The sequence below is a fragment of the Macaca thibetana genome, chromosome 9 (assembly GCF_024542745.1).
Source record: "Macaca thibetana thibetana isolate TM-01 chromosome 9, ASM2454274v1, whole genome shotgun sequence".
NCBI classification, from domain to species: Eukaryota; Metazoa; Chordata; class Mammalia; order Primates; family Cercopithecidae; genus Macaca; species Macaca thibetana.
Window position 1 is genome coordinate 82,903,350 of NC_065586.1, and position 27,622 is coordinate 82,930,971.

A 27,622-nucleotide genomic window follows, 5' to 3' on the forward strand; every position below is an offset into this window, starting at 1 on the left:
AGACGGGGTTTCACCATGGTCTCGATCTCCTGACCTTGTGATCTGCCCGCCTCGGCCTCCCAAAGTGCTGGGATTACAGGCGTGAGCCACCGCGCCCGGCCCTGAAGAATCTATTTTCATGAGAAGAACTATAGACCTATGAGCATAGTGACAGTTAAACAGTAGTTACCTCTAGGGATGGGTTATAAGTTTATACTTTTCTGTATAATATGAATGTCCTACAAATAGATTTGGCTTTTATAATAGAAACAAATAAATAAATAAATACAGACAGTTATTCAAAAAAAAGTGACCTAAAACTGAGAGCAAAATTATGATAAAATGAAAATAAATATCAATTGATTAAAATATGTGCAAAGAAATTATATAAAATACTGAAATTTCAAACACACAATCAGTAACTAATAATACAGTCATATGAAATGTTCAACATTCGACTGATGCAACCTACAGAGACAACCATTTCATTTATTTCAATTTAATACATCCAAGCTCTTTCATTAAAAGGGCTTTATTTTCTTTGCTACGCCACATTGTTTCACATTTTTTATTGAGGCTTACATATTATTATATAAGGCGCTGCTTACTATTTTAAGCCCTTTATCCTGTTTGTTGACTAACCTTCTGACATTACAGTTACAGCTTCATAAACAACTGCATCCAAAGGGAATATTTCCACAAGTGAAGTTCCTTTAAATCAAGTAAACTTGTTCAGTGGTATATATTTTAGGTAGATGCAATGTGTTCATTCCAAGGCACCACCATTTTTACATCAAATCTAAGCTTCCATTGATTTAACAACTCATATAATCTTTTGAACCACCAAGAAAGTAAAAGCTTGCTACTAATTATAATAATATTCCTCTGATTGGAAAATGCATCCCAATTTCTGAGATATTATTATGTGGAAAATGGGCATCTTAGAATGCTGACCTACTCAACTCTTGGAGCGAATGGGGAGAATCTGGCAAGGATTAGAGAACACAGGTTCAACTCCCAGGTATAGTAAGCTTCCTCACTTATCTTCAAGTCTATGTGCTCCTCTGAAAACTGGGGAGAAATGATATCTCCTTAACTTCACATGATGGTTGTAAAAATAATGAGATAATATATATGAAAGAAGCTGCCACCACGAAAGGATGTTAACTAGATCCAAAATTTGGAAAGAAATTTTATTTTTCTCAGAGATACTACAAAGCTATAAGTTTTGTAAAATATAAAGGTTGTCGAAGAAACTGAACACTCGAAGCTAAGGTTCTCTTTTGCTTCTCTCTGCATTTTCTCACCAGACACAGACACATACAGACATACACACACACACACACACACACACACACACACATACACACACCCACACACCCACAAACAATATTTGATTACCGTAGCAATAGCCTTAGCAAGGTTTCTGAAAAGCTGAATGTAAGCAGATAACGTGTGAGGTCCATAAATTGTCGATGCTGCCTCATATCGCTGAGCCTGCAGGAAAGGCAGGGAGAGTTGTATATGGTTCTGCATATTTAAATCCATTTACAGAGGTATAGCATTTTAGGTAAATGTGATACTTGACATCTCACATTATTCAAAACTGGCATAATATTCAAGATTATGTATGACAAAAGAGGATGGGCATTTCCATTTACTGGCCAAGGTAAGCGATTCCCATCAACTACCTATTAAAAGCAGTAGGTTCTCTCTGCTTATGCCATTTAGACTGTCACTCTATGTACTATGAAAGAGGGTGCTAGCTCCTAAGCTTTAGTCTATTGTAAGTACTTGTAATATAAATGCTTTCCCCCAGGGCATATGTCAGAAGAAAAAACAAAATAAAAAGAGTCCTTATAACTTCTGGATAAATAGTTAGAAGGTACTAACTGGAGAAGGACATTTAATCCATCACAGCCATGAAACGGAGCCAAATGCATCTTTTACCTGACCTCCAGGTCTTTGGCTCTTTTACAGGAACTTCAGAGTCATCAAATCTAAAACCAATTTCACCACTCCAGACATATCAGCTTCCTCCACAACATTCTCATCTCAGCGAATGTCATCTTTCCACTCTCCCATGTGAGGATCAGCCTGCAGTTTCCTTAGACTCCTCTCTCCCTCATCCTGTATCCTATCAGTCTCCAAATCTGATAATTCTATCTCCTTCAAATCTCCTGAGTTCTTTCGTTTTCCTGTCTTACTTTCTCCTAAGGTATAAGTAGATTTTACCTTAGTTCAAACCCTCATCTCTCACCCAGATCTTTTTTTTTTTTTTTTAATTTTATATTAGGTTCAGGAGTATATGTGTAGGTTTGTTACACTGGTAAATCACATGTCATGAGGGTTGGTTATACAGATTATTTCATCAGCCAGGTAATAAGCAGAGTACCTGACAAGTAGTTTTTTGATCCTCTCCCTCCTCCCAGCCTTCACCCTCAAGTATGCGTGTCCATGTCTTGCCCAGATCGTAACTACACTATGGCTTCTTAACCAGTCCTCTGCCCATATACAAGCCCTTCCAATTCCTTTTCCACACAGCCATCCTATTGACCTTTCTAAATCACAAAATTTTATCAAAGCATTCTCTTGCTTAGAATCCTACTGCAGTTCCCCCAAAGCCTTCCTTACTGAATGAAAGCTCTGTAGCATAGCATGTAAGACTATCCATTAGCTAACCTGTGTCTCCCACTCTGGCCCCCATCTCCTTACCATCAACTTCTCATACTTACTCCATGCTACTCAACTAATTATGCTCCATCAATGTGCCTGCCCTCTGGACCTTTGCATATATATAGTTTCTTCTATATGAGATACATTCTTACTTTTTATTTGCCTGACTCTCACTTGTTCTCAAGAACTCATACAGATGTTACATCTTCCTGAACAGTCCCAGTCCTCAAATACCCAGTCTGGGCTGGTGCTCTTTCTCTTTATTTTTATAACACCTTGTGCATGCCTTTCATGAAAATGTTATTGTCTGTTCTCTTTTCTATCTTTGTACTAGACCCCTGACTTCTAGTGATCTTGAGGGAAGGGACAGATTCTTTTCATCATTATGCCCCAGAAAGTGGCTAGCACAGTATCTGTAACAATACATATCTGTTGAATGAACGAAGTAATTAATAGTAATCCTTGCAGGAGTATATTCCTGTGATAGGGACAGGAAACAGGAAAATACTGGCTAGAAAAGAGTGGTTCCCTGGCAAAGGTTCCACCCTTAAGCCTGGAAATCTGTGGCCCTAAACAAGAACAAGCATTTTCGGTTTTGCACCCAAACGTTTCTGTTCTGCGTTTTCATTCACTATGCCCCCCTATCCTGTACCCATAAAAACTCCAAACCCCCAGCTCCACAAGCAGACAAGGAGATGAACAGAAAAGCAGAATGGCAGAATGGCACAGCAGAGAAAAGAGAAGGAGTATCTGAACTCTGAGAGGAGTTTGGCTGGGGATGGCTGGAGAGATCGGCTGCTGGACAGTCAAACTCCAGGGGAAGATCACCTTCCCACTCCATCCCCTTTCCAGCTCCCCATTCATCCCACTGAGAGCTACCTCTACCGCTCAATAAAACCCTGAATTCATCCTTCATGTCCATTTGCAACCTGATTCTTCCTGGACACTGTACAAGGACCTGGGTACCAAGAGGGCACTGAGCTGTTTAACACTCAGGCCATCTGCAGACAGCAAAGTTAAAAAAAAAAAAGTGCACTGTATGTAACACATGCCCACTTGGGCTCCCAGAGTAGCAGGCACCCAGACCTAGATACTGCTGCAGGGCCCTCATGGAATTTGCTCCTGCTGGCACCCAAAAGCACTTGCCCTGCCTCCTGCACCTGCCTGTCTGCGTGCTCTCCTTCCCATAAAGGGTTTCAGCATGTACAGCTGCCGAAAAGATGAGCCACACCCCTGTCACACATACTGCAAGGGGTTCAGGGAACTCTCCCATCTCACCTGGACCAGGAGACAAGCTAGTAGGGGTTCCTGACCTTGTTTGTGACATGGACTCCTTTGGCAGCATGTTGAGACCTAAGGACCTCCCTCAGAATAATGTTTCTAAAGGTGTAAAATAAAATACATGGAATTGACAAAGGAAACCAATTAGGTTGAAATATGTTTACCAAACTATAATAAACCAATGTTGTATATAGTAATGTATGTGCTTCTTTATTATGCTATTGAATAACAAGTTATATCTGTGGATCTAATAACTACTGTGATTATAAAACAATAAGAGTAAAAGATATTTCTAGATCTGCAATCACTATATGTGATATGAAAATATCTGTGGTTCCTATTGGTGACAGAGGTACTGCTAAAATCATTTATTTTTGTTTCCTATATTTATAATTGACAGAAATGCTTAATAATAGAGGTAGTGAAGAAAGGATGTAATTATTCCTATCCAAGTTTAGCATCGTTAAGACCCCTTTTTCAATGGGAATTCCTAGAAGGCAGGGACCTTCAGGAAAGCCAACAGACGGTAGCAGGGCAGAGGCCACTCTTAGTATGACTGAATATTTACCAAGGGGTAGACTGTATGCCTCTGTATGCACTGCTGTTATATACCAGCAGATATATTATTAACAGAAATTATTAATTATGAGACTCTGGACTGTTTTCATGTTTTACTTAAAAAGTACTTGGGCTGCTTTCTGGACTATTTGTAAACAATGAAATATTACCAGCTACCAGCCTCCCTCAAACTCTCTGGGACTCTGTTTCTTAATATATATCATCAACATAATAATATCCTACTTCCAGATATACTGTAAGGATTACTTTAAATAATATTTGCAAAGTCTTAACTAGTGCAGTCAATAAACAGCTACTAGTAGGAGTTTTCTCAGGTGTTACAGAGGCTTAAGGCATCAAATGCATTATGAATAGTGTTAGAAATGCTTTATGCCACAACTCAGGCTTATTACCAGCGCCCCTGACAAAATAATTAATTTCAGGGAAAATGTAAGTCAGTAAAACTAGAATTCTGACCTGGACTTAAGAGGATGTATTTGAAACTCTTAAATATGACCTTTGGTTTATCATTCTCTTATCTGCTATACCTAAAACATAATCATCTCTCAGAAACATGACTGGGACAGTTTACAAAGCAAGTCTGTATTTGACATGACCAGGGTATAATTCATTTAAATTATGAAAACCTTTAGCTTTACCTGGTATTCTTCATAAGTGGTAATGTAATGTGTATAGACATTGCATAGACCTGAAATAACAACAGTCATGTTCTGCATCCCATGAGATGCAAATTCCTAGGAGAGAAAAGTAAAATCCAATAAAATTACTCTTCATCTTTAAGTATAATATCATGCTGTTATCCTTAACACACAAGCATTGATTACATTATTAGTTTAAGATATTTTTCTTAATAAAATTTTTCTAACTGCACTAAGTTGGACAAGTCAACGGATCTATAAATACCTTGATGATCACAGTTGCAGATGTAGAAACTTCTTACTACTAAAATAGGGATTTAAAAAATCAACTTGTTAAAAAATCTAATGGGTGGCTGGCTATTAGCTAACCAGAATAGTAATTTCCAGAGCTAAGTAACAAGACATTTTTGACATGTCAATTCAGAACCATTTACAATACTGCCTGAATATAAAGAAAATTTAAAATATGGCACAGATAAAATACAGAATTCCCAAAGTATAATGCATTTTATTTAGACTGTTCACAGGAACTTAAGATATTGTGGTACTCACAGGTTACTTAGTATTTAATATATAAAACCATTATCAAATTTTAAATTATTAATACATAAATACCAATAAAATATTTTTAACCTAATGATAAATCCCTTATGTTTTCTAAGTCTGGTTCTGATACTACCAATATTTCATATTCACCTAAGCCATTAATTTCAAGAAATGTGGAACTCTAGTCATCTTAAAAAAGATTAATTTAGAAGACATAGGATCATAGGGATAGGTTATAATTTCCTCTTCATCAAATATGAACATGTAGATATGTTATTTTATTTTTAACTTACTGCTTGAACTGCCTCTCGAAGTCTTCGTCCAGACATGGTCCTGAGTCAAGAAAACAATTATGTGCACATTTTCCTACTCAGACTGTGTGCAGAGTATGCAGAAACACTTTCAGTGAAAGCCAAAAAATTACCCTGGCTCACCACGCAATAGGAAAATATGTAGGAACCCAATGACTATGAAAAGCTAAACTTGAGCTTTTTTTCCTGCCTGTCCTAGCTTCAAAATAAATCCTAAACTGAAAACAGTCAATTTAACTAAAAGATGGAAACAGAATCAGTGGTTATCACTGGCAAAAGATCATCATTATTTTCCATTCTTGAGTCAACAAAATGATTAGTTGCATTCTATGTTAGTAAAAGCTGAAGCAGGTAGAAAATACATTACTGTCCCTTCCTACAAAGAATTTGCTGTATCATTCATTCATTTAATTCTTCAGTAAAACACTGAGCATCTACTACACACCAGGCCTACTTCTAGGTGCTAAGGATTCAACAGTATGGAGGTTACATTCTAGGGAGAGGAGAGGGTTAATAAGCAAATAAAAACAGATGATGAGAAAAGCTATAGAGAATAACAAAGCAGGATAAAGAGGAAAGGGAGTGGTGGTGGTCACTGTGGTGATGGTGGTGCAGGTGGTATTGCGGGTGCTGCTGGGTGCTGATGTGGTGGTGGTGGTGGTGGTGGTAGGTGAAGATTATACAGTGCAAACAGCACTGGTATCCCTGTTAGATATTTGAGCAAAGAACTAAAGGGATAAAAATTTAGTCATGAAGATAACTGGAAGAAAAGTGTTCCAGACAGAAGAAACCATAAGTTCAAAGGTCCTGAGACAAAAGTATCTTTGATGAGTCTGGGAAGTGTAATAAGGCCAGCGTGGCTGAATCAGAGGTGAGTAAAGAGGAGAAAGTTAAGAAGTCAGATAGGAGAGTTTGCTGAAGAACAGATCATGTAGGAGATTGCAAGTTTGAGGATTTACCTGGAATGAAATGAGAAGCTACTGGAGGGTTTTGAGCAAAGACATGACATTATTTAATTTATACTTCAAAGGGCTTAATCTAGCTGCTGTGTTGAGAAAAAACTGCAGAGGAGTAAAGACAGAATGAAGCAGACTAGATAGCAGGTTATTGCAATAATCTGTGTAAAAGATTGTGGTAACTTAGACCAGGAGGGAAAGTGACAGAAGGTGTTGGGTAGAGTATACGAAATTTGCTGAAGAATTCAAAGAGGAAAAAAATAGAAAAAGAGAATTCAAGGATGACTCCAAGAGATAGGACCTGCTGGAAAGATACAAAATTGCCAGTTACTGAGATAGGAAGACTACATATCAAGCAGATTTAAAACATTCTTCCATGCTTTTAATACCTAATCTGATTATTTCAAGTACCTGTATTTTAACATGACTGCAAATCTTTCTACTGACATAATAACTCATGGCAACATTTTAATTTGGGGTAAGTTTTTTTTTTTAATTTTCATGTCTTCTTCAGGTTAGTTATCGATAATAAGCACAGAGATAGTTATTCTTCAGAGACCCCAGCAAAAGAGGGTAGGAATATTTGTCACTGTCACCAAACAGTACAGGAGGATACCAAGGGGTCAGTACAGAATGATCTTTCATTATAAGAAGCAATTCCAACAGAAACATACAACAAACAAATTTTTAACTAAGTAATAAAAAGAAGAACTTACGTAAACTCCCCAGGGATAGCAGTTATGGCCAAGGACCCAAGGGTAATAATCTGAACATCAACAATATCTGGATGCCAGGGATGAGGTTTTGATAGCTGAGAACCCAAAACAAGAAAATTATGTTAGGGATAACACTCTCTCCATGGTTAACAGACACATAGTGGTCCCAGAAGTTCCTCTAGTCTCTAATTTATGATATAGTATTAAATATTCCACATGGGCATTTATGTCCTAGTCATAACATGAGAATTTCAAATGCCAAAGTCCCATTAACCTGCACTAATCAATGAAGTTTTTGGTGGATCTGTCATCGTGAAATCACAATGTATAACAGATAACCAAACGTTTTCCTAGAGTACTATTGGTGACTATTCTTATAACCAATAAATAAGGACTTCCATTTGGAATGGTTTAACTTAATTTCTCTTTTTATTATAATCGCCCTTTAAGTTTACAGTTGCCAAGTCTTGTCTTATTTTCCAAGATTTTTCCCAAGAGAATTTATCCTTTTCCATATTCAGAATAATATAGCCTGTCCCTCTATTCCTTCCTTTCCTCTCTTTCTTCTTTCAAGAATGTTAATAGGATATTAGGAACAAAATATTTTTAAAATGCTTCTAACTCAACAATCCAAGTTTTTTTATGCATATTGAAATGACCTTTTGACATTTAGAATGCAAAATATATGTTTCAAAGGAATGTAAAAGAAAATTGCTGTAGTTGATAATGTTGCCTGAACTGTGAGAAAATTTAGACATGAACATGTTTCATTTTAGATGACCTGAAATGTTTTCTTCTGCAGAAAATTCGATGCTGGCTCCCTTCTTGGAACCAACATTAATAAATTCTGAATAAGATAAATGTTCATCTTATTCTGCCTTTCCCACTGTCCTAATTATTGTACTTATTAATCATAAGTGCAATAGGTAAATCAGTATACATCATAATCATAACCTTCATTCCTTAGAGTCACAGAACCCATTTTTTAATATTAAAAACTTGATATGGGAATATCTAAATTAAGACCTCCCATCTCAGTAGATATCTACCATTCATTATCTGACAGTTCACAAATTTAAAAATAACAATATGACAATTTCACTATGATAATGAAAATGCATTACTTCTCCAGTGTGAAGAAGGATGGGCTTTGGTTTATGACATTCTTTAATTTCTTCAGATGGCTTTCCCAGGATCTGGTCCCGAATGGTGTCCCAAAATGGATCCCCTTCTGTTTTCCCTATTAGAAATGTTACGATTAGTATACTTCCTTGAACCAACCCTCTGAAAAAAGTCATTATTTTGACAAATACTGTACAACAATCTTTTAAGGAGTTTCAGAGATTTTATTAAGGTTGCTGTTCAATAATTCTAAACAGTTTGAATAATAGAATAGGAAAAATGTCTTGTGCAGCCTAAGACATGAGCCATTGTTTAATTAGATCTTCAGTGTGGTCAAGAGAATGACAGAGTACATTTTGTCAATATCCTTAAAGTTTTGTTTCTATTACTCCTGCTCATCCATGTTGCAAATAAAAACAGTTTGACATAATTAACTGCAGAATTGTTGACTAAATCACCTTTTTCCTGTTTTGAAAACTAAAAATGACACCTCCAACTCTCAATACCAGTTGTCTGACTTATGGTCCCTGAAATAATTTCTCCTGGATACCCATTTAATTATCTACACACACATACACACACACAAAAAGAAAAAGAAAAAAAAAAAAAAAACCAAAAGCAGTAAAAAACAAAAACAAACTTCAAATGCATAATCTGAGGAAAAAGGTTTTGTAACTATAAAACCTATGAATTAAGAATCTATATACTCTATCTGAAAAATGTAATAATCATAAATGTCGGTGTAGCATAAACTGAAAACTCACAGAAATGAAGGAAGAAATACACATTTCAGTAACAATACTGAAATTTTCAACACCCCACTCTCAATCATGGATAGAACAACTAGGCAGAAGATCAACAGCAAACTTGAACTAGACCTACCAATCTGTAGAATACTCCACCCAACAACAACAGAATATACATTCTTTTCACGTGCACATGGAACATTATCTGGGATAGATCATGTGTTGGCCAAAAGACAAACCTCAATACATTTTCAAAAGTAGAAATAATACAAAATATGTTTTCCAAACACAGTGAAATGAAATTAAAAATAAATAATAGGAAAAAAGGGGGGAGCTCACAAATATGTGGAAATTAAGCAATATGATCTGAAATAGTTAATAATCAAGGAAGAAATCAAAGGAAAATCTGGAAATACTTTATCATGAACGAAAATGAAAACACAACACATTGAAACTTATGGTGGTGACAGCAGTGCTCAGTGAGACATTTATGGTTGTAAATGCCCATATTAAGAAAGAAGAAAGATCTCAAACCAATAACCTAACTTCTACCCGAAGACATTGGAAAAGGAAGGCAAACTAAACCAAATGAAAGAAAAAGAGGAAATAATCAATATTCAAAAGAAAATCAATTAAACACTGAGTAGAAAGACAACAGAAAAATCAATGAAACCAAAAGCTGGTTTTTTGAAAAGGTCAACAAAACTGGCAAAACTTTAGCTAGATTGACCAAGAAAAACAGAGAGAATATTTAAATTATTAAAATCAGAAATTAGGGAGAACATTACTACTGACTTTAAAGAAATAAACAGAATTATAAAGGAATACTGTAAGTAGTTGTATGCTAACAAATTAGATAACTTAGATAAAATGGAAAAATTTCTAGAAAGATAAACTACCAAAACTGACTCAAGAAGAAATAGGCAATCTAAAAAAAAAAACTATAAAAAGTAAAGAGATTGAATTCATAACATATTTTTAACTACCTACAACAAATGACAGAACTCAGATTGCTTTACTGCTGAATTCCACCAACCAAAGAATTAGTACTAGCTTTTCCAAAACTTTTCCAAAATAATAGAAAAGGGAACACTTCCTGACTCATTCTATGAGGCCAATATTATCCTAATACAAAACCAGACAAAGATATCACAAGAAAAGAAAACTACAGAACATTGTCTCCGATAAATGTGACACAAAAACCTACAACAAAATACTAGCAAACTGAGTACAGCAACATAGAGAAAGAATTGTTATAGAACATGAGTAACTGGGATTTATTCCAGGAATATAAAGTTGGTTAAACAAAAACTGATTAATGCAGTACAACATATTAATATAATTTTTAAATTACATACAGAGAGAAACATTTGCCAAAAATCTAATACCATTTTATGACAATAACACTCAACAAACTAGGAATAGAAGTAAATTTCCTCCACCTGATAAAGGATTAAAAACCCAGAGCTAACATTATACTTAATGATGAATGACTGAATGCTTTTTCCATACTATCAGGAACAACACAGAATGTGTACTCTTTCCACTTTTATTCAACATTGTTCTGAAGGTTCTAGCCAGGCAATTAGGCAAGTAAAAGAAATAAAAGGCATTCAGATTGGAAAAGAGAAATTAAAACTATTAATATTTCTATTTTAAGATCACATGATCTTGTATAGAGAAAATCCTAAATCATCCATTAAAATATTAGAATTAATAAATGAGTTCAGCAAGGTTGTAGGATACAAGGTCAATACAACTATCAGTTGTATTTCTATACATTTTTATGAACAATCCAAAAATGAAATTAAGAAAAAATTTCCATTTACAATAGCATAGAAAAGAGTGAAATACTAAGAAATAAACTTAACAAAAAAGTACAAAATGTATACTCTTAAAACTACAAAACGTTGTTGAAAAGAGTTAAAGACGATCTAAATGAATGCTAAAACATCAATGTATATGGATCAGATTACATAATATTGTTAAGATGGCAATACTTCCCCAAATTATTCTGTAAATTCAATGACATTCCCATCAGAATCCCAGCTGACTTCTTTGTAAAAAGTTATAAGCTGATTCTAAAACTCCTGTGGAACTGCAAGAAACTCAGAAGTCAAAACAATCTTGGAAGAGGAGAACAAGGTAGAAAGACATACTTTCTGATCTGAAGCGAAACAGTAACCAAGAGACGGTTTTACTGGCACAAGGCTAGGCATACAGATCAATGGAATAGAATTGATAATCCAGACAGAAAGCCACGGGTCAACTAATTTTTAACAAGTGTGCCAAGATTATAGAATGTGTAAATAATAATCTTTCTAATAAGTGGTGCTGGGATAACTGAATAGCCATATGCAAAAGAATAAAGGCAGGCCATTACCTCCATGATACACAAAGTTTAACTAAAAATGGATCCAAGACTTAATGTAGAGCTAAAACCATCAAAATCTTATGAGAAAATAGGGGTAAATCTTCATGACATTGAATTTGGAAAAAGATTCCTATATATGACACCAAACCATGAGTAACAAAAGAAAATTTAGACTTCATAAAAATTAAGAATATTTATGCTTCAAAGGATACAATCAATAAAGTGAAAAAACCTACAGAATGGAAGAAAAAAAATTTTTTTTTTTGAGACAGAGTCTCACTCTGTCGCCAGGCTGGAGTGCAGTGGCGTGATCTTGGTTCACTGCAACCTCCGCCTCCCAGATTCAAGCGATTCTCCTGTCTCAGCCTCCCGAGTAGCTGGGACTACAGACGTGTACCACCACGTCTGGCTAATTTTGTATTTTTAGTAGACAGGGTTTCACCATGTTGACCAGGATAGTCTCAATCTCCTGACCTTGTGATCTGTCTGCCTTGGCCTCCCAAAGTGCTGGGATTACAGGTGTGAGACACCGCACCTGGCCCGAAAATATTTTTATGTCACACATCTGATAAGGGAATGAATACAGAATACACAAAGAAAACTTTTAACTCAATAATAAAAAGAAAAATGACCCAAATTTTAAAATGAGAAAACTACGTAAATGACATTTCTCCAGGGGAGAAATACATGTGGTTAATATGCACATGAAAAGTTGTTTGACATCATTAATCATTAGGCAAATACAAATCAAAACCACAATGAGATATCCCTCCACACCCACTAGGGTGGCTAGATTCAATAAGTCAGATAATAACAAGTATTGGCAAAGACATTAAAAAGTCAGAAACCTACACACTGCCTGTAGAAATGTAAAATGGTGTAGATATTTCAGAAATAATATGGCAGTTTCTCAGATGATTAAACATAGAGTTATATAATTTAGCAATTTCACTCCTAGATATATACCCAAGACGAAAGATGAAAACAAACACCTACATAAAAATCACATGAATATTTATAGAATATTTATAGATTCATAATAACCCAAACATGGGATAACCCAAATGTTCATCAACTGAGGAAGGCTGAAACAAATCTGGTATGTTGATACAATGGAATATTATTCAACCATAAAAAAGAATGAGGCTGGGAGCAGTGGCTCGCACCTGTAATCCCAGCAGTCTGGGAGGCTGAAGTGGGCAGATTACTTGAGGTCAGGAGTTCCAGACCAGGCTAGCTAAATGGTGAAACCCCATCTCTACTTAAAATACAAAAATTAGCTAAGCGTGGTGGCAGGTGCCTGTAGTCTCAGCTACTTGGGAGGCTGAGGCAGGAGAATTGCTTGAACTTGAGAGGTGGAGGTTGCAGTGAGCTGAGATGGTGCCACTGTACTCCAGCCTGGGTGACAAGAGCAAAATTCTGTCTCAAAAAAAAAAAAAAGGACTGATGCATGCTGCAATATCAATGAACCTTTGAAACGTGATACTAAGTGAAAGAAGCCAACAAAAAAATGCCACATATTAAATGATTCCATTTGTATTAAATGTCCAGAATAGGAAAATATAGAGACAGAAATATTAGTGGTTGCTTAGGTCTGGGGGGGTACATGGTCATGTGTAAGCCTGGAAAACCAGCAGACCTTGAGTTTAAAAATTAATAAATGTATTGGCTACAGTGAAACCTGATCAGAGAACGGAACCCAGAAGCTTCAGAAGCTGAAACCATAGATTTCACTGGACTTCACCTTACCCTGCGTAAAATTGAGGCCTCCAACTCCATCAATAGTGCCAGCCGCAAAACTGTAGCCCAGTGCTGGTTTACATGTTTTTGCCTAAAGGAAAAGTTTTAGAAACATAAAAGGAACAGATAAAGAAACGAAAGTTAAGCTGAAAGTAAATAATGAGACCAAACCAAAACTTCACCCTTGGGGCATAACCAGTGTTCCTCAGCAGCACTTACTGTATGTGTGGAATTGAGCCAGACGGTCACATTTGTCATATCCACCCACTGGTGTGCTGAAGCCAGTGGTCCCGTTACCTCCTGGGAGGCAGAGGCATACAGTTCCTGGAAAACACACAGGCTTACTATTCCAAGCAAAAAGGCTAAAGTGAGTATCTCCAACTGTACTCAGGAAGTACCAATTTGATGCACTTTGGAAATGCATCTCTCAGCAAAGTTTTTGTTTTGCTGGTTGCTTAGAATTGGCCACCAACCACATGGGTCTCTCTACCAAACCCAGGAGTTTCCCAGAAGCTTGAAGTCTCCAAGGCTGTTAACCTGTGTCAGCTCCCCATGAAAATGAAATTATAGTGATACAGGCTGTGGCACAAAATGCCCCAATCTCACTTGAAAGATCACCAAGAAAATTTAAGATTAGGAATAACTGGACCAAATTACTTTCTTTGCTACAGTGAGAGTGTATTTTTGGGTGTTCTTGTAGGGTCTTCCTTTCAGAATACTTGAGTCCTGAAGCAGGTTGGGGCCAAGGGAGGCTTGGAGGATTTCAAGCCCTACTTTGTCTGCAGCAGCTCACCCACCCACAACCCACTCTTTGGTGCTTTTGCTTTTGTGTTTTAATATGGTCAATTGATGCTTTTTCAATCTTATGGGAAACATGAGTCAAAACATGTTTAAAAAACTCTTTGTTTGTATTAATTCATATTATATAACATAGGCAAATCCTGTTTCATCAAATGTTCTCTTGCCTGACACTTAGCTCATTTCCACTCTGTCCCCACCCCAGTTTCAACAGCCACATGAGAGCTCTCATAAGTCATCAGCAAGACCAGCTGCAGCCTGCCGCTCCTAATTAAGTTGTGCCTTACTGAGAAGAGAATGCAGAATGTGGGTCAAATCTCTATGACTCTCAGGCTCAGAATGGGAGCAAAATTTCTGACACTAAAGTGTGTCACGGGTGCACACCCTAAATAGAATCTGTGAATTTAGAATAATCCACTGATAATACCACAGTAATTAAAAAGAAACTGCAGCAATTAGGCTGGCTGTTGCTACCAATTTTGTGTCAGATTGTTCTTTAAAGGTGCTTTTGTCCTTCTTTAGTTGCTCTTAAAAGATTTTAGAACTCTTGGAATAAACTATTTAAACACACACACACACATAGAGCAAAGGTATGAATAAGCTATGAAAAGAAAGAGATTTAATCATATCAAGGGCATCTCAGTTTGAGATTCTTTTTTTTTGTCTTTTTGCCTAGAAATCTGTCTCCATAGGAGCTGAAACAAAATATGGGGACAAAATTGGAAATAAAATTTAGGAGGGGGAGGAAGTCAGAGTAATTCATAGTAATCTCAATGGAGACCAGATTCTCTCTTCATCAAAAAGTTGTGCAAAAAGAAAAGAATAGATGGATGATCTTTGCATATTGAAGAACACCGGGAACTAATTTAAATCCAAGTTTCAAGAACTGGAGTTCTATGGTTCAGCTTTCTCTTGTCACCAGAGGAAAAGTTAAGAGATAGCTAGATGACTTTAGGCAAGCAAAGGCCTTAGAGACTTCTGAGAATTTGAATCAATCTGGTCATATCTAATGCCACAAGAAATTGAAAACCTTATAGTCTATCTTCCTAGTGTCTGAAGCAAGCACTCTGGTTTTCTAGACATTCTAAAATAGAATGTTTTCCTGAGTACTTGGTTTTAAATGTACTTCCTATAAGAAGTCAGACCTGAGCAGGCAGACAGAGGCTCCTGTGTGGATTGCAAAGGCCACCTCCCAAGCTGACCTCTTCCAGACTCCCCAGCACAACCTGAGCATTTGCTGTTTTCTTTACAATATTCAACTTCCTAATGAACCACGTCAATGGATTTTAAAGGACAATTTTAAATGAAGATGAAAGGAGCGAGGCCCATGGCTTACCTTTGCTCTCTGATACATGGCCCGTCCTATAATTTGTGTGCTGTCGAACATATCCTGTCCAGGTCCCTTAGCAATGCACATGTTAGACTGGAACAAAATAAGATAGGATGCATTCTTGGACAAGTAAATAATTATGTTAAGGAATGAAGAATTATAACTGAATCTAAGCAAATAGATTTTTAAAACCACATTCTAGCAGTTCTTTTTGGGTAGTCTTTCAAAGTAAGACTACAAAAACAAAATCATACCTGGAATTAGAACAGTGAATGTCTTTAGAAATTATCTATTCTGAAGCCTTTCTTTTAAAAATAAGGAAATTGAGGCTCAGGTTAAAAGATGTGTTGGTGATTATCCAGGTATCTCATATCTGAGCTAAGACTGGAAGCCAGGTCTTTCTATTGACTGCACATCTTTCTACTTGCTTGTTCTTGCCTCTGATTCTTACTCATGATCACCTTAAACTAAAACTCAGTTAAAATTATATTGGAAGAACTAGCTGGACTTCTGGGGAAAAAAATCAATAAACAAATCTGGCCCTATTTCCTACTTCTTATGTCAGAAAAAATTGAGATTGATCAAGCACTTAAATATTATAAGTGGAATCAAAAAATTACTAAAAGAAAATATGGATAAACATATTTTGTAGTATGAGGGTATGGGCAGACCCTCCTGAAAGTTATCTAGAACAAGCTTAGTTAAACTGGACAGCTTAAACATCTTAAATTTCCATAGGAGGCAAAAGACATAAATAAGACAGAAAGACAACTGATAAACTTTAGGAAAAGTTTGTACTATTTTGACAAAACTAAGACTTTAGTATATTAGGAGCTTTAAAAAGTCGATAAAAAAATATCTTTATTAATACTGGTATTAACCCAACTGGGTAGAGTTGACTGGGATGGAATAAATATCCCAGAAATAGTGTACAAAAAAAGCATTACCACAGGACAAATGTTCTACAAACACAAAGAATAAGAACCCAAAAAATAGCATCTACTACTCATGTCAAAGTTGAAAACAAAGCCAAATCAACATTGTGTGAGTTAAATAAATGATGGTATAGCCTTACTTGTTGTCTTTAAAACATATCACACAGATCTGGATATACTCATTGAAAGGTTTCTAAGACAAATTAAGTGGAAAACTGAAGTTCTGGATACAAAATTCAAAATCCATGAATAAGTCATAAAATGTTGTTTATAAATGCATAGATAAATACATAGGAGGAGGTATGAGAATAGTAACTTCTGGGAAGAACAAAGTATAGAGGAAAGCGAGGCGAAGAGGGACTTTCACTTTTTACTATTCTCTGCACTTCCACATTATTTGAATTTTTTACAGCAATTCTTTTTTGCTTGTAATTTTTTAAAAAGGAAAAGGAATTTTGGTCTTATATGAAAAATCCTATAAACTATAATCCACGAGAAATGTCTCAGGCAGGCAGTTTTTAGTACAAACTTGTGACTTTCGAAATGCCAAAGCAAAATGTTTCAGATTGTCCAAGTTTGGGGAAGGGTAAAGTTAATCTCTGACAGTTACTGAATTGTCTCATCATTCAAAAAACTTAACAGTCACTCAAATGGAAAAATATAACTTCACTCAATTAAAATTTAGTGGGTTTGGACAGGTGTTTTTGAGAAGAGCAGATGCTAGGGAGAACTAGGCCAGTGTATGCTAGAAGACAAGGTATTTGTAAATATTCAAATAGAAAATGTATTTGAGATGCAAAAACAAAGATTTCATGTGCCATAATTACCTACCCCACCAATGGGACAAGTGCTATTGGCGTTATCACAGGACTCTCCCGTGTTGATGCAACGTGGGCCGAGAATGTTGGGGGACACATCTCCTAGGTTTGATGAAGCAAAGGCTGCTACAAATGGCCCCTGACAAAAGAAATACCATGTTGCCTTTTATTCTTTCCTATTTCCTGTAATGACTGCCATTAGAAATGCAAACATTAAATCCACTCTGGTAAATTATTCAAAATCATTTGCAGACAATAAAAAGAGGATATAAAATATTCTGTAGGGTGCCAGTTCACTCTGATGATAGTTTCTTTTGCTGTGCAGAAGCTCTTTAGTTTAATTAGATCCCATTTGTCAATTTTGGCTTTTGTTGCCATTGCTTTTGGTGTTTCAGTCATGAAGTCTTTACCCATCCCTATGTCCTAAATGGTATTTGTCTAGGTTTTCTTCTAGGGTTTTTATAGTTTTAAGTCTTACGTTTAAGTCTTTAATCCATCTTGAGTTAATTTTTGTATAAGGTGTAAGGAAGGGGTCCAGTTTCAGTGTTCTGCATATGGCTAGCCAGTTTTTCCAACATCATTTATTAAATAGGGGATCCTTTCCCTATTGCTTGTTTTTGTCAGATTTGTTGAAGATCAGATGGCTGTAGATGTGTGGTGTTATTTCTGAGGCCTCTGTTTCATTCCAATGTTCTATATATCTGTTTTGGTACCAGTACCATGCTGTTTTGGTTACTGTACCCTTGTAGTATAGTTTGAAGTTAGTTCAACCATTGTGGAAAACAGTGTGGTGATTCCTCAAGGATCTAGAATCAGAAACACCATTTGACCCAGCAATCCCATTACTGGGTATATACCCAAAGGATTATAAATCATTCTACTATAAATACACATGCACACATACGTTTATTGCAGCATATTCACAATAGCAAAGACCAGGAACCAACCCAAATGCCCATCAATGATTGACTGGATAAAGAAAATATGGCACATGTACACCGTGGAATACTATGCAGCCATAAAAAGGGATGAATTCACGTCCTTTGCAGGGACATGGATGAAGCTGGAAACCATCATTCTCAGCAAACTAACACAAGAACAGAAAACCAAACACCACATGTTCTCACTCATAAGTGGGAGTTGAACAATGAGAACACATGGTCACAGGGAGGGGAACATCACACACCAGGGCCTGTCGGGGGGTGGGAGGCTAGGGAAGGGATAGCATTAGGAGAAATACCTAATGTAGATGATGGGTTGATAGGTGCAGCAAACCACCATAGCACGGGTATACCTGTGTAACCTGCATGTTCTGTACATGTATCCCAGAATTTAAAGTATAATTTAAAAAAAAAATTCAGAAAAAAATATTCTGAGAAAACTTTTTATTCCTGCAAAGGCTCACATTACCATCGGTGTACATATTATTACTGAAAATATTCGAATTATCAACAAAGCTGTTTCAAGTGGGAGTTTCAAATTATGCCTCAAACAGAAATATTTTAACCAGAAACACTGTGTGCAATAACAAATTATAAAATGCTGACCAGTCAATCTAGTCTATTGTGTTTTATCTGGAGCTCAGAGATCCATTTGCCTTTTAAAAATAAATATGCTATTGGCTTAATCAGGAAAAAGCAAATACAGACTTTCCTGTTGCACAATGAAACTAAACACACCATCTGGACTTGCCCTCGGTGTATCTTTTCTCTCTCTATTCAACCTAATTAGAGCCATGCAAGGTCTCTGCCTCAACCCAACCACACCACTCTATTATTCTACCTTAAATGCCCCGAATTTTCTTCGGGAAAGAGATAACTAAGTATTAGAGATATAAATCTTTTTTGATACTAAAAAGATAATTTATTTCATAGTGCCTAGCACTCAGGCAGTGATCATAAATAGAAAAATCTCTTCTTTTCTCTAAAATGCAGGCTAAAGTGAGAAAATAGAGTGAGTTTTGCCAACAAAGGAGCTTGCTTTGGTTTGGATGTGGTTTATTCCTGCCAAAACTCATGCTGAAATTTGATCTCCAATGTGGCATTGTTGAGAGCTGTAGTCTAGTAGGAAGAGACTGATCCCTCATGAATAGAATAATGCCCTCCCACAGGGTGAATGGCATCTCACTCTCTAGGGAATGGATTGCAGTAGTTCCTGCAGGAGCAGGTTGCTAAAAAACAGCCTGGCTTCCTCAGTGTTTCCTCTCTTGCTTCCTCTTTCACTTATGATCTCTTTGCAAATCCTAGTTCCTCTTTTTTTCTTTTTTCTTTTTTCTTTTTTTAATCTTTTTTTTTTTTTTTTGGAGACAGAGTCTCACACTGTACCCCAGGCTGGAGTGCAATGGCACGATCTTGGCTCACTGCAACCTCTGCCTCCCAGGTTAAAGCAATTCTCCTGTCTCAGCCTCCCAAGTAGCTGGGGCTATAGGCACACACCACTATTCCTGGCTAATGTTTTGTATTTTTAGCAGTGATGGTGTTTCACCATGTTGGCCAGGCTCGTCTTAAACTCCTGACCTCATGAATCACCTGCCTCGGCGTCCCAAAGTACTGGGATTACAGGTGTGACCCACTGCATTCGGCCTCCTCTTCTGTTTTCCATCATTATTTATGTACAATATTCTGAGAAAATTTTTATTTTATTGGTAATAGCATGAGGCCCTCACCAGATGCAGTTGTTCAGTCTTGAACTTTTCAACCAGCAGAATCATGAGCCAAAAAAACCTCTTTTCTTTATAAATTATCCAGTCTCAGTTATTCTGCTAACACAAAACAAAGACAGAGCTAAATGATCAGGCTGAATGTTAATGGAAGCTAATATCTTTGTAAGGGAATATTAATTGTAGGTAAGGGCCTGGGACTCTTATCCCATTATATAGTCTTCCGAATTTGGGCCTGGCGCAGTGGCTCCTGCCTGTAATATAACACTTTGGGAGGTCGAGGCGGGCAGATCATTTGAGGTTAGGAGTTCAAGACCTGCCTGACCCACATGGAGAAACCCTGTCTCTACTAAAAATACAAAAATTAGCTAGGCGTAGGGGTTTGCACCTGTAATTTCAGCTACTCAGGAGACTGAGGCACAAGAGTTGCTTGAACCCGGAAGGCAGAGGTTGCAGTGAGCTGAGATCATGCCACTGCACTCCAACCTGGGTGATAGAGTGAAACTCTGTCTCAAAAAAATAAAAATAAAAATAAAATGGTGCTTAATCCCTGTATAGCTCTAAAAATGAAAGTAAGTAAATATCAACAGTTTGTCATATTTTCAGTTTAATCAAAAACTACTGTTATTACAAAAATCTTGAACTTTGCCCTTCCTTATTCAACTAATAACTTTATGAAGCACTTAATACAAGGACTATGTAACACAAAAAGCAAATGGATTAGTACTCATTTTTTATTTTTCTTTCCACGTTAGGGAGGATGGTAAATGCTCTCTATCCAAGCATATCAATATGTGAGATTGATGATGACACTTTATTCTGGAGATTTGAATCACCTATTCTGAATGCAGCATGAATGATGATACTCAGTGAATCCAGATGAAACTTTCAATGATATAAATTCTCACCTGCCCAGGTAGATATCCTTTGTTCTTCTCTTGCTCAAGCAGGTAAGATGCATAGCCCACATTGTCACTGTTTACAAGATGGTTACTGTTGTTCATGCTGACTGGGTGGATGGCAAACCAGCTGTAAAGGAGCAAGAAGCTCTAAGTTAATCAGGAGAACCAGAGAACTGAGGCCAAGAACTACGACTGGAAGCTTAAGTTTTCTCCAGCAGGAAAAAATATTTTTAAATGATAGACATTCTACATCTAGACTCTTTCATTGTTCATGGGCTTAAAAATACAATGCAAAAAAAAAATGTACTCAAGAAGTCTGATCATTTTCTTGAATTAAAAATACAGAACTCCATTTTCATGACTATTTCATCGTTGGCATCATCATTAGACTGGTCAGTTACCAGATGGCATACCTAAAAAACTGTATGTACACGGACTTTGTCCTTCAAGATAGGCACACAGATAGTAATTATTTAAATCTATCTAATCCGACATTTACTAAGGGTTACCTGTATGCCAAGCACTGAATAAACTGTGGTTTACTTTCAGAATCTCACCAAAGACATAGATGTGAACAAATGGCTTTAACACAGTGTGACAAACGTTGCAAAGAAACAGGCATAAAGTGTTTAGGGACCACAGATGACTAACAATTAATTCCTGAGGGCATTACAGGGAGAGGAAACAGCAGGGTAAATGCACAGAGGCGTGAAAGAGGATGTGATGCATAATTCAGTATATCCTTATGCCTAGTAATACCTTGTTTAAGCATAAAGCTATACAGTTTACAAACTAATTTCACATCTGTTACCTTATTTGAACTTCACAACAACTCTGAGAGACAGGCTGTTTTACCTCTACTCTGCATAGGTGACCCAGAGAAGCAAAATAATGGTCCACTGCTCATAGAGGCCCAGGACTCAAGTCTGGGTCTTGTGACCCTGTGTCCAGTGGTCTTTGTAGGCTCAAACCCTCACACAGGTGAAAAGGATATTTACAGAGTGGAAGGCAGTAAAGCAGATTAACTGGAACGCTCAAGAAAAGAGATGCCAGTTCATAAAGTGTCAGGTTAACTTAGAATTTTTTTTAAAAAATTGTTGATTCAATTCTTCGTTGAAAAATCTTTAAATGTTTTCGCTTACATGCCTACCTAAGCAATGTAATGCACAAAACTAAGCATCTACTTAATGGCTAGAAAGGGTTTAGGACTTTAAGATCATCTTTCAAGCATCAGTTCTTATTGCCTATCAGAAGCAGACGTAGGGCTGAGGTGGCTTGCTCAAAGCCCACTGGCGCTGCTAGGCAGGCAACACAAATGAGTCATACTAGTTGGTACAATAGGGACTGGTGTAGACTGTAGAAAACTTGCAGTGTCTAAAGTTCACAGCCTTTACTCAGCTCCAGCCAAGTATTGCCTTATGGGAGTATAAACCAGTGCTGCCAGCTCTTCTCATTTATTCAAAAGGAGCCACAAATCCATGTTTTCATATTTATTTATCAACTTTAAAATTCTTCAGGAAGTAAATGGCATGGCAACAAAGGACGAGAACTGCTATACATTAAGAGACTTAAGACATGTAGCCAACAAATGTAGTTTGTGGTCTGATTCAAACAAAATAACTATTTGAAACAACAAAAAAAGACTTTTTGGTATAATCAGGGAAGACCGAACACAGATTGGGTGTCAGATCATATTAAGAAATTAATTTTAATTTTGTTGGTTGTAATAAATGATTGGAGTTACTTATTTTTTAAAGTCTTTATCTGATGGAGATACACACTGAAATATTTCTGAATGAAATATATCTAAAGACACATGCACACGTATGTTCGTTGCAGCACAATTCACAATAGCAAGACATGAAATCAACCTAAATGCCCATCAATGATAGGCCAGATAAAGGAAATATGGTATGTATACACCGTGGAATACTTAGCAGCCATCAAAAGAACAAGATTATGTCCTTTGCAGGAACATAGATGGAGCTCGAGGCCATTATCCTTAGCAAACAAACACAGGAACAGGAAACCAAATACCACATGTTCTCACTTATAGGTGGGAACTGAATGATGAGAACACATGGACCAACAGACACTGGGGCCTATTGGAGAGTGAGGGGTAGAAGAGGGGAGAAGATCAGGAAAAATAACTAATGGATACTAGGCTTAATAACTGGGTGATGAAATAATCTGTACAACGAAGACCCATGACACACATTTACCTATGTAACCAGCCTGTAAATGTACCCCTGAACTTAAAATAAAATGTAAATTTTTAAAAAAGAAGTGTATGATGACCTGGTATTTGCTTTCAAATACTCTAGCCAAAAAAAAAAAAAAAAAAAAAAAGGGGGATTGGGGGAGAGGAAGGATAAAACAGAATGACAGAGTCCTGCTAATTATTGAAGCTGGGCAATAAGTTACATGGAGATTCATCACATTAATTACCGTAATTAGTATGTATTCAAAAATTTCTATATAGTTTCCTTTTTCATGTTGGCATACATTTTGAATTTTTCAAAACACAATGTCAAGCCAAATCACCAATGAGTGAGCTGAATTTAGTTCCTGAGATGGCTATTTGCCCCTGTGCTAAGGAATAAACATTTATTAGTCTGAAGATATTCTAGAGTTATCCCCTCGCAGTTACTTGCAAGGTGTTTACATTTAGGAATATTCTTCTATTAGGTTTGTATGTGTGGTTTGTCTCTTTCTCTTAGAACTCAAGTATCAGGAAATTCTAATCAACTAGTGTTTTCCAGTTACATGGATTTTGCTTTACTGGAGTTTCTTTAGTTTGGAAGAAAATGCAGTGGTGGCATTTTGGCTTCCCAATCAAAACATTTCCATCTGATACCATCATGCTGAGGTCAGCCAGCTTCAGCCAACACTGAATATTTCCATTACAATCAAAGAAAAACTATAGAACAATTCTGCTGACAATGATTATTATTTAGCTCTTATTAGACAAAGGACTTTATGTACAAGATCTCATTCTATTCTCACAGGAACCCTTTGAGTCAAGTACTATCATTATCTTCATTCTACAACTAAGAAAACTAAGTCCCAGAGTGGTAACACTGGGACTGGTAACAGTGTGACCACCTGACCTAGGTCACACAGTGGTAAGTCAAGAAGCAGGGCAATGAATTCAGGTTGTGTGTGTGTGTGTGTGTGTGTGTGTGTGTGTGTGTGTGTGTAGATAGATACATAGATAGATAGATAGATAGATAGATAGATAGATAGATAGATAGATAGATAGCTATAGAGATATATGCTCTTATCCACTGTGGAATCCTGGCTCTGTCCCTTCTCTTCATTCACTTGCTCATTCACTACACGTTTAGTTAACTTTGACTCTGTGCCAGCCACTAGGAACATAAAGATGAATGAGGCACCATCTTGGCCTTGAGAAATGCTTCACAAAAGACGTGGCACTTGAGGTGGATCTTAAAAGATGAGGAAGAGCTAGGCAAAGGAATCACTAGAGAAGTATTCCTAGCAGAGGAAATAACATCTGCAAAGGCATGGAGATGTGAAGGAGGGCCCTGTGTTCAGAGAATGGGTAGTTAGGGTGGCCAGAGCAGAATGGATATGGACAAGGAAAGATGGCAGTTGTATCATTCATTCAATCAACATGAATTTATTGGGAACCATGTTGATAGGCATTGTGTGAAGGATTGTAAAGAGGAGTCAGATGCATTTCCTACCATCAAGGACCTTACACAATTGGCCACAATGGTATCTGTGGAGAAAGCATGTGCTGAGAATTTCAATCTACTGGTTAGATATAGACTTGATTTCTTCTTCTTCTTTTGACAAAGCATCTCACTCTGTTGCCCAGGCTGGGGTGCAGTGGTGCAATTGTGGCTCACTTCAGCCTTGACCTTCCAGACTCAAGTGGTCCTCCCACCTCAACCTCCCAAGTAGCCGGCACTACAGATGTTCACCACTAGGCCTAGGTAATTCTTTTTATTTTTTTGTAGAGATGGGGGTCTTACTATGTTGCCCAGGCTGATCTCCAACTCCAGAGCTCAAGCGATCCTCCTGCCTCACCTTCCTAAAGTGCTGGTTTTACAGGGATGAGCCACCACACCTGGCTTAATTTCTTCTTTATTCCATTTATTTTAAGCCTTAGAAAATAAATTGAACTTTTTCTCTAGAAAATTAAAATAAGTGTTCAGAAAAAAGTTATTTAAATTGAAGGAAAGGAAGATGTCATATTTTTCCTCCTTTGTCCTTTGAAATGTTCACTATTAAAATAGCAAACTTGTCACAGGAACCAAAGTACTATAGTTATGGATGAATATTTATAAAGATATGCGGAAAGGTGATCATTTTAATTTTAAAACATAGTACTTATATTTTATTTTATCTGGCCAAAAAATATTCTTCAAAGCAAAGTTCAAAAGAAAGGAAGAAAGCTTTAGTTTCAGAAGTTAAGAATTCAGACATAAAAGGATGAATACATCTGTGATAGTAAGCATTTTTAAATAATGCTTATGTCACAGCTAAATGTAAAATAGGAAGTAAGGTGCTACTTGAATCAGCATGATGTAATTAAAAGTACTGCAGAAAGTCAAGAGATTGGGGACCTTATCCTAGTTTGTAGCAAAGTTAGTCAAAATTTCTGGACTAAAATTTAAAAATTATTGAGACTGAAAAATAATAGATTTCAACGATGCTTTATGAATCAGTAAACAACATATTAATATAAAACACTACAATTTTTTTTCGTTCTGTGTAAAGGAGGTATTTGGAGAAAAGGATCTCTAGTGACTATTAATTCAGACATTGTATGTGCCCTACTCTGAAACAAAGAGAAAAGCAGGTTCCATACACTCAGACCCGGGCTTCCCTGTCCAGTGTGCAAGTTGTGTCCTGTACAAAGAACACTGGCGAAGGGGGTAAGGGGTTAAAGCCAGCCTCTGTGCAGCTCACTGAGCCAGGCACTTCAGCCAGCCCAGAAAAGAGGATGCATTTGTGTAACTTAGACAAAGGTTCTATGTGCTAGCATGGCCCTCCCCGACCTAAACGTCCACAAATAGGGAAATAGAATACTGTGGACCCATTCAAAGGTACTGTTCAGAAGATTCATAGCAACATGGGAGCTCTTCAGTAAATAAAATATAAGAGGCTGTAATGGGCTGAATAGTGTCACTCAAAAATGCATGCTCATCTGGAACCTCAGAATGTGACTTACTTGCAAATATGGGTTTTATAGATGTAATCAAGGTAAAGATTAAGTGATATTATACTGACTGCATGTAGGCTCTGAATCCAATGACTAGCATCCTCACAACAAGAGGAAAGGAGCAGAGAGACATCCAGAGACATAGAGAAGAAGGTGATATGAAGATGGGGGCACAGATTGGAGGCATGTGTCTACAAGCCAATGAAGCCAAGGATTGATGGGAACCACTAGAAGCTAAAACAGATGCATGGAACAGATTCCCCCCTTGGAGTCTCCAGAAGGAACCAACCCTGCTAATGCCTTGAATTTGGATTTCTGGCCTCCTGACCTGTGAGAGAATAAATTTCTGTTGTTTTAAGTCACCTAGTCTTTGATAATGTGTGTCTTCCCTAGGAAACTAATACAGAGGCTAATATTATATTACAGTAGCTGAAAATACCAGCTCTGGGGTCAGACATGAGTTACTTAATTTATTTGAACCTCAGTGTTCATACCTGTAACATAACGATAATAGTAGTATCTGCATTTGACAATTAAAATAACTAATACATGTGAGGTGCTTAGCACAAAGACTGGCTGATACCAAGAATGGAATAAATGTTCACTATGAGAAGGTGGGTGACGCTATACTGATACTACTGCTGCTGCAGCTGCAGATGATGATAATGATGATAAGGGAAAGAGACACAAAGCTCTGAGCATAAATAAATATATATATATACACTCACATATCTATGATTCGTAAGATTAATACAATGTTAAATATATGGGGGCGGTGTTCAACATTCACAACACATGTATATTCAACCCACGTGGTATGGGCATGAAATGATTCAGTGAGGAGAGCCTGCCCTCTTGTGACAGGGACGTGAGTGCTCACAAAATGCCCATGTGCTCTTCTATTTCCCAGTCTCATTTGCAAGAAGGGGTGTGTGAATAGCTCTGACTATTAACATTTGTGCAGAAGGACTACCCAATCTTCATTAGACTTTCCATGAGTGGAAAATAAGTCTTCAATGTGTTCAGCCACTGGAATTTCACGTTCTATCTTTTGTGGCACCTGCCATTAATTACCTTCACACCCTCGTTTTCACTCGCTCACAATCATCCTCACCCCAACCCGCCGCAAACTGGAGAAGAAGAGGAAAGGGTGTTTCATCGTCTCATACGGGAAGGATTATTGGGCCCAGACTTTTACCCAAAGGGCAAGCTAAATTTTAAACCAGCAGAAGAAAAGAATACGCACTGGACTGCTCAGATTTTAAAAAGACAATGAGCTCTAGCCAGAAGAGCCCTCCTCAAGTTACAGGCACACCTGGGAC

At 37.0% G+C, this 27,622-nt stretch overlaps 1 protein-coding gene across 2 annotated transcripts in view; it reads right to left on the reverse strand.

The window, feature by feature from the left end:
- The window catches only part of ASAH2 (N-acylsphingosine amidohydrolase 2), a 64,169-nt gene that overhangs the window by 11,782 nt on the left and 24,765 nt on the right, over positions 1 to 27,622 (reverse strand). Inside the window, exons 7-16 of one of the 2 annotated variants that reach the window (XM_050805557.1) lie at positions 21,113 to 21,233; positions 17,559 to 17,684; positions 15,799 to 15,885; positions 13,884 to 13,988; positions 13,674 to 13,755; positions 8,807 to 8,922; positions 7,683 to 7,777; positions 5,993 to 6,032; positions 5,154 to 5,249; positions 1,381 to 1,476 (exon numbers count right to left, since the gene is read on the reverse strand). In XM_050805557.1, the coding sequence (XP_050661514.1) occupies positions 1,381 to 1,476; positions 5,154 to 5,249; positions 5,993 to 6,032; positions 7,683 to 7,777; positions 8,807 to 8,922; positions 13,674 to 13,755; positions 13,884 to 13,988; positions 15,799 to 15,885; positions 17,559 to 17,684; positions 21,113 to 21,233 (964 nt within the window). The remainder of the gene's footprint in view (positions 1 to 1,380; positions 1,477 to 5,153; positions 5,250 to 5,992; positions 6,033 to 7,682; positions 7,778 to 8,806; positions 8,923 to 13,673; positions 13,756 to 13,883; positions 13,989 to 15,798; positions 15,886 to 17,558; positions 17,685 to 21,112; positions 21,234 to 27,622) is intronic. The other variant, XM_050805559.1, reaches the window with a different exon arrangement.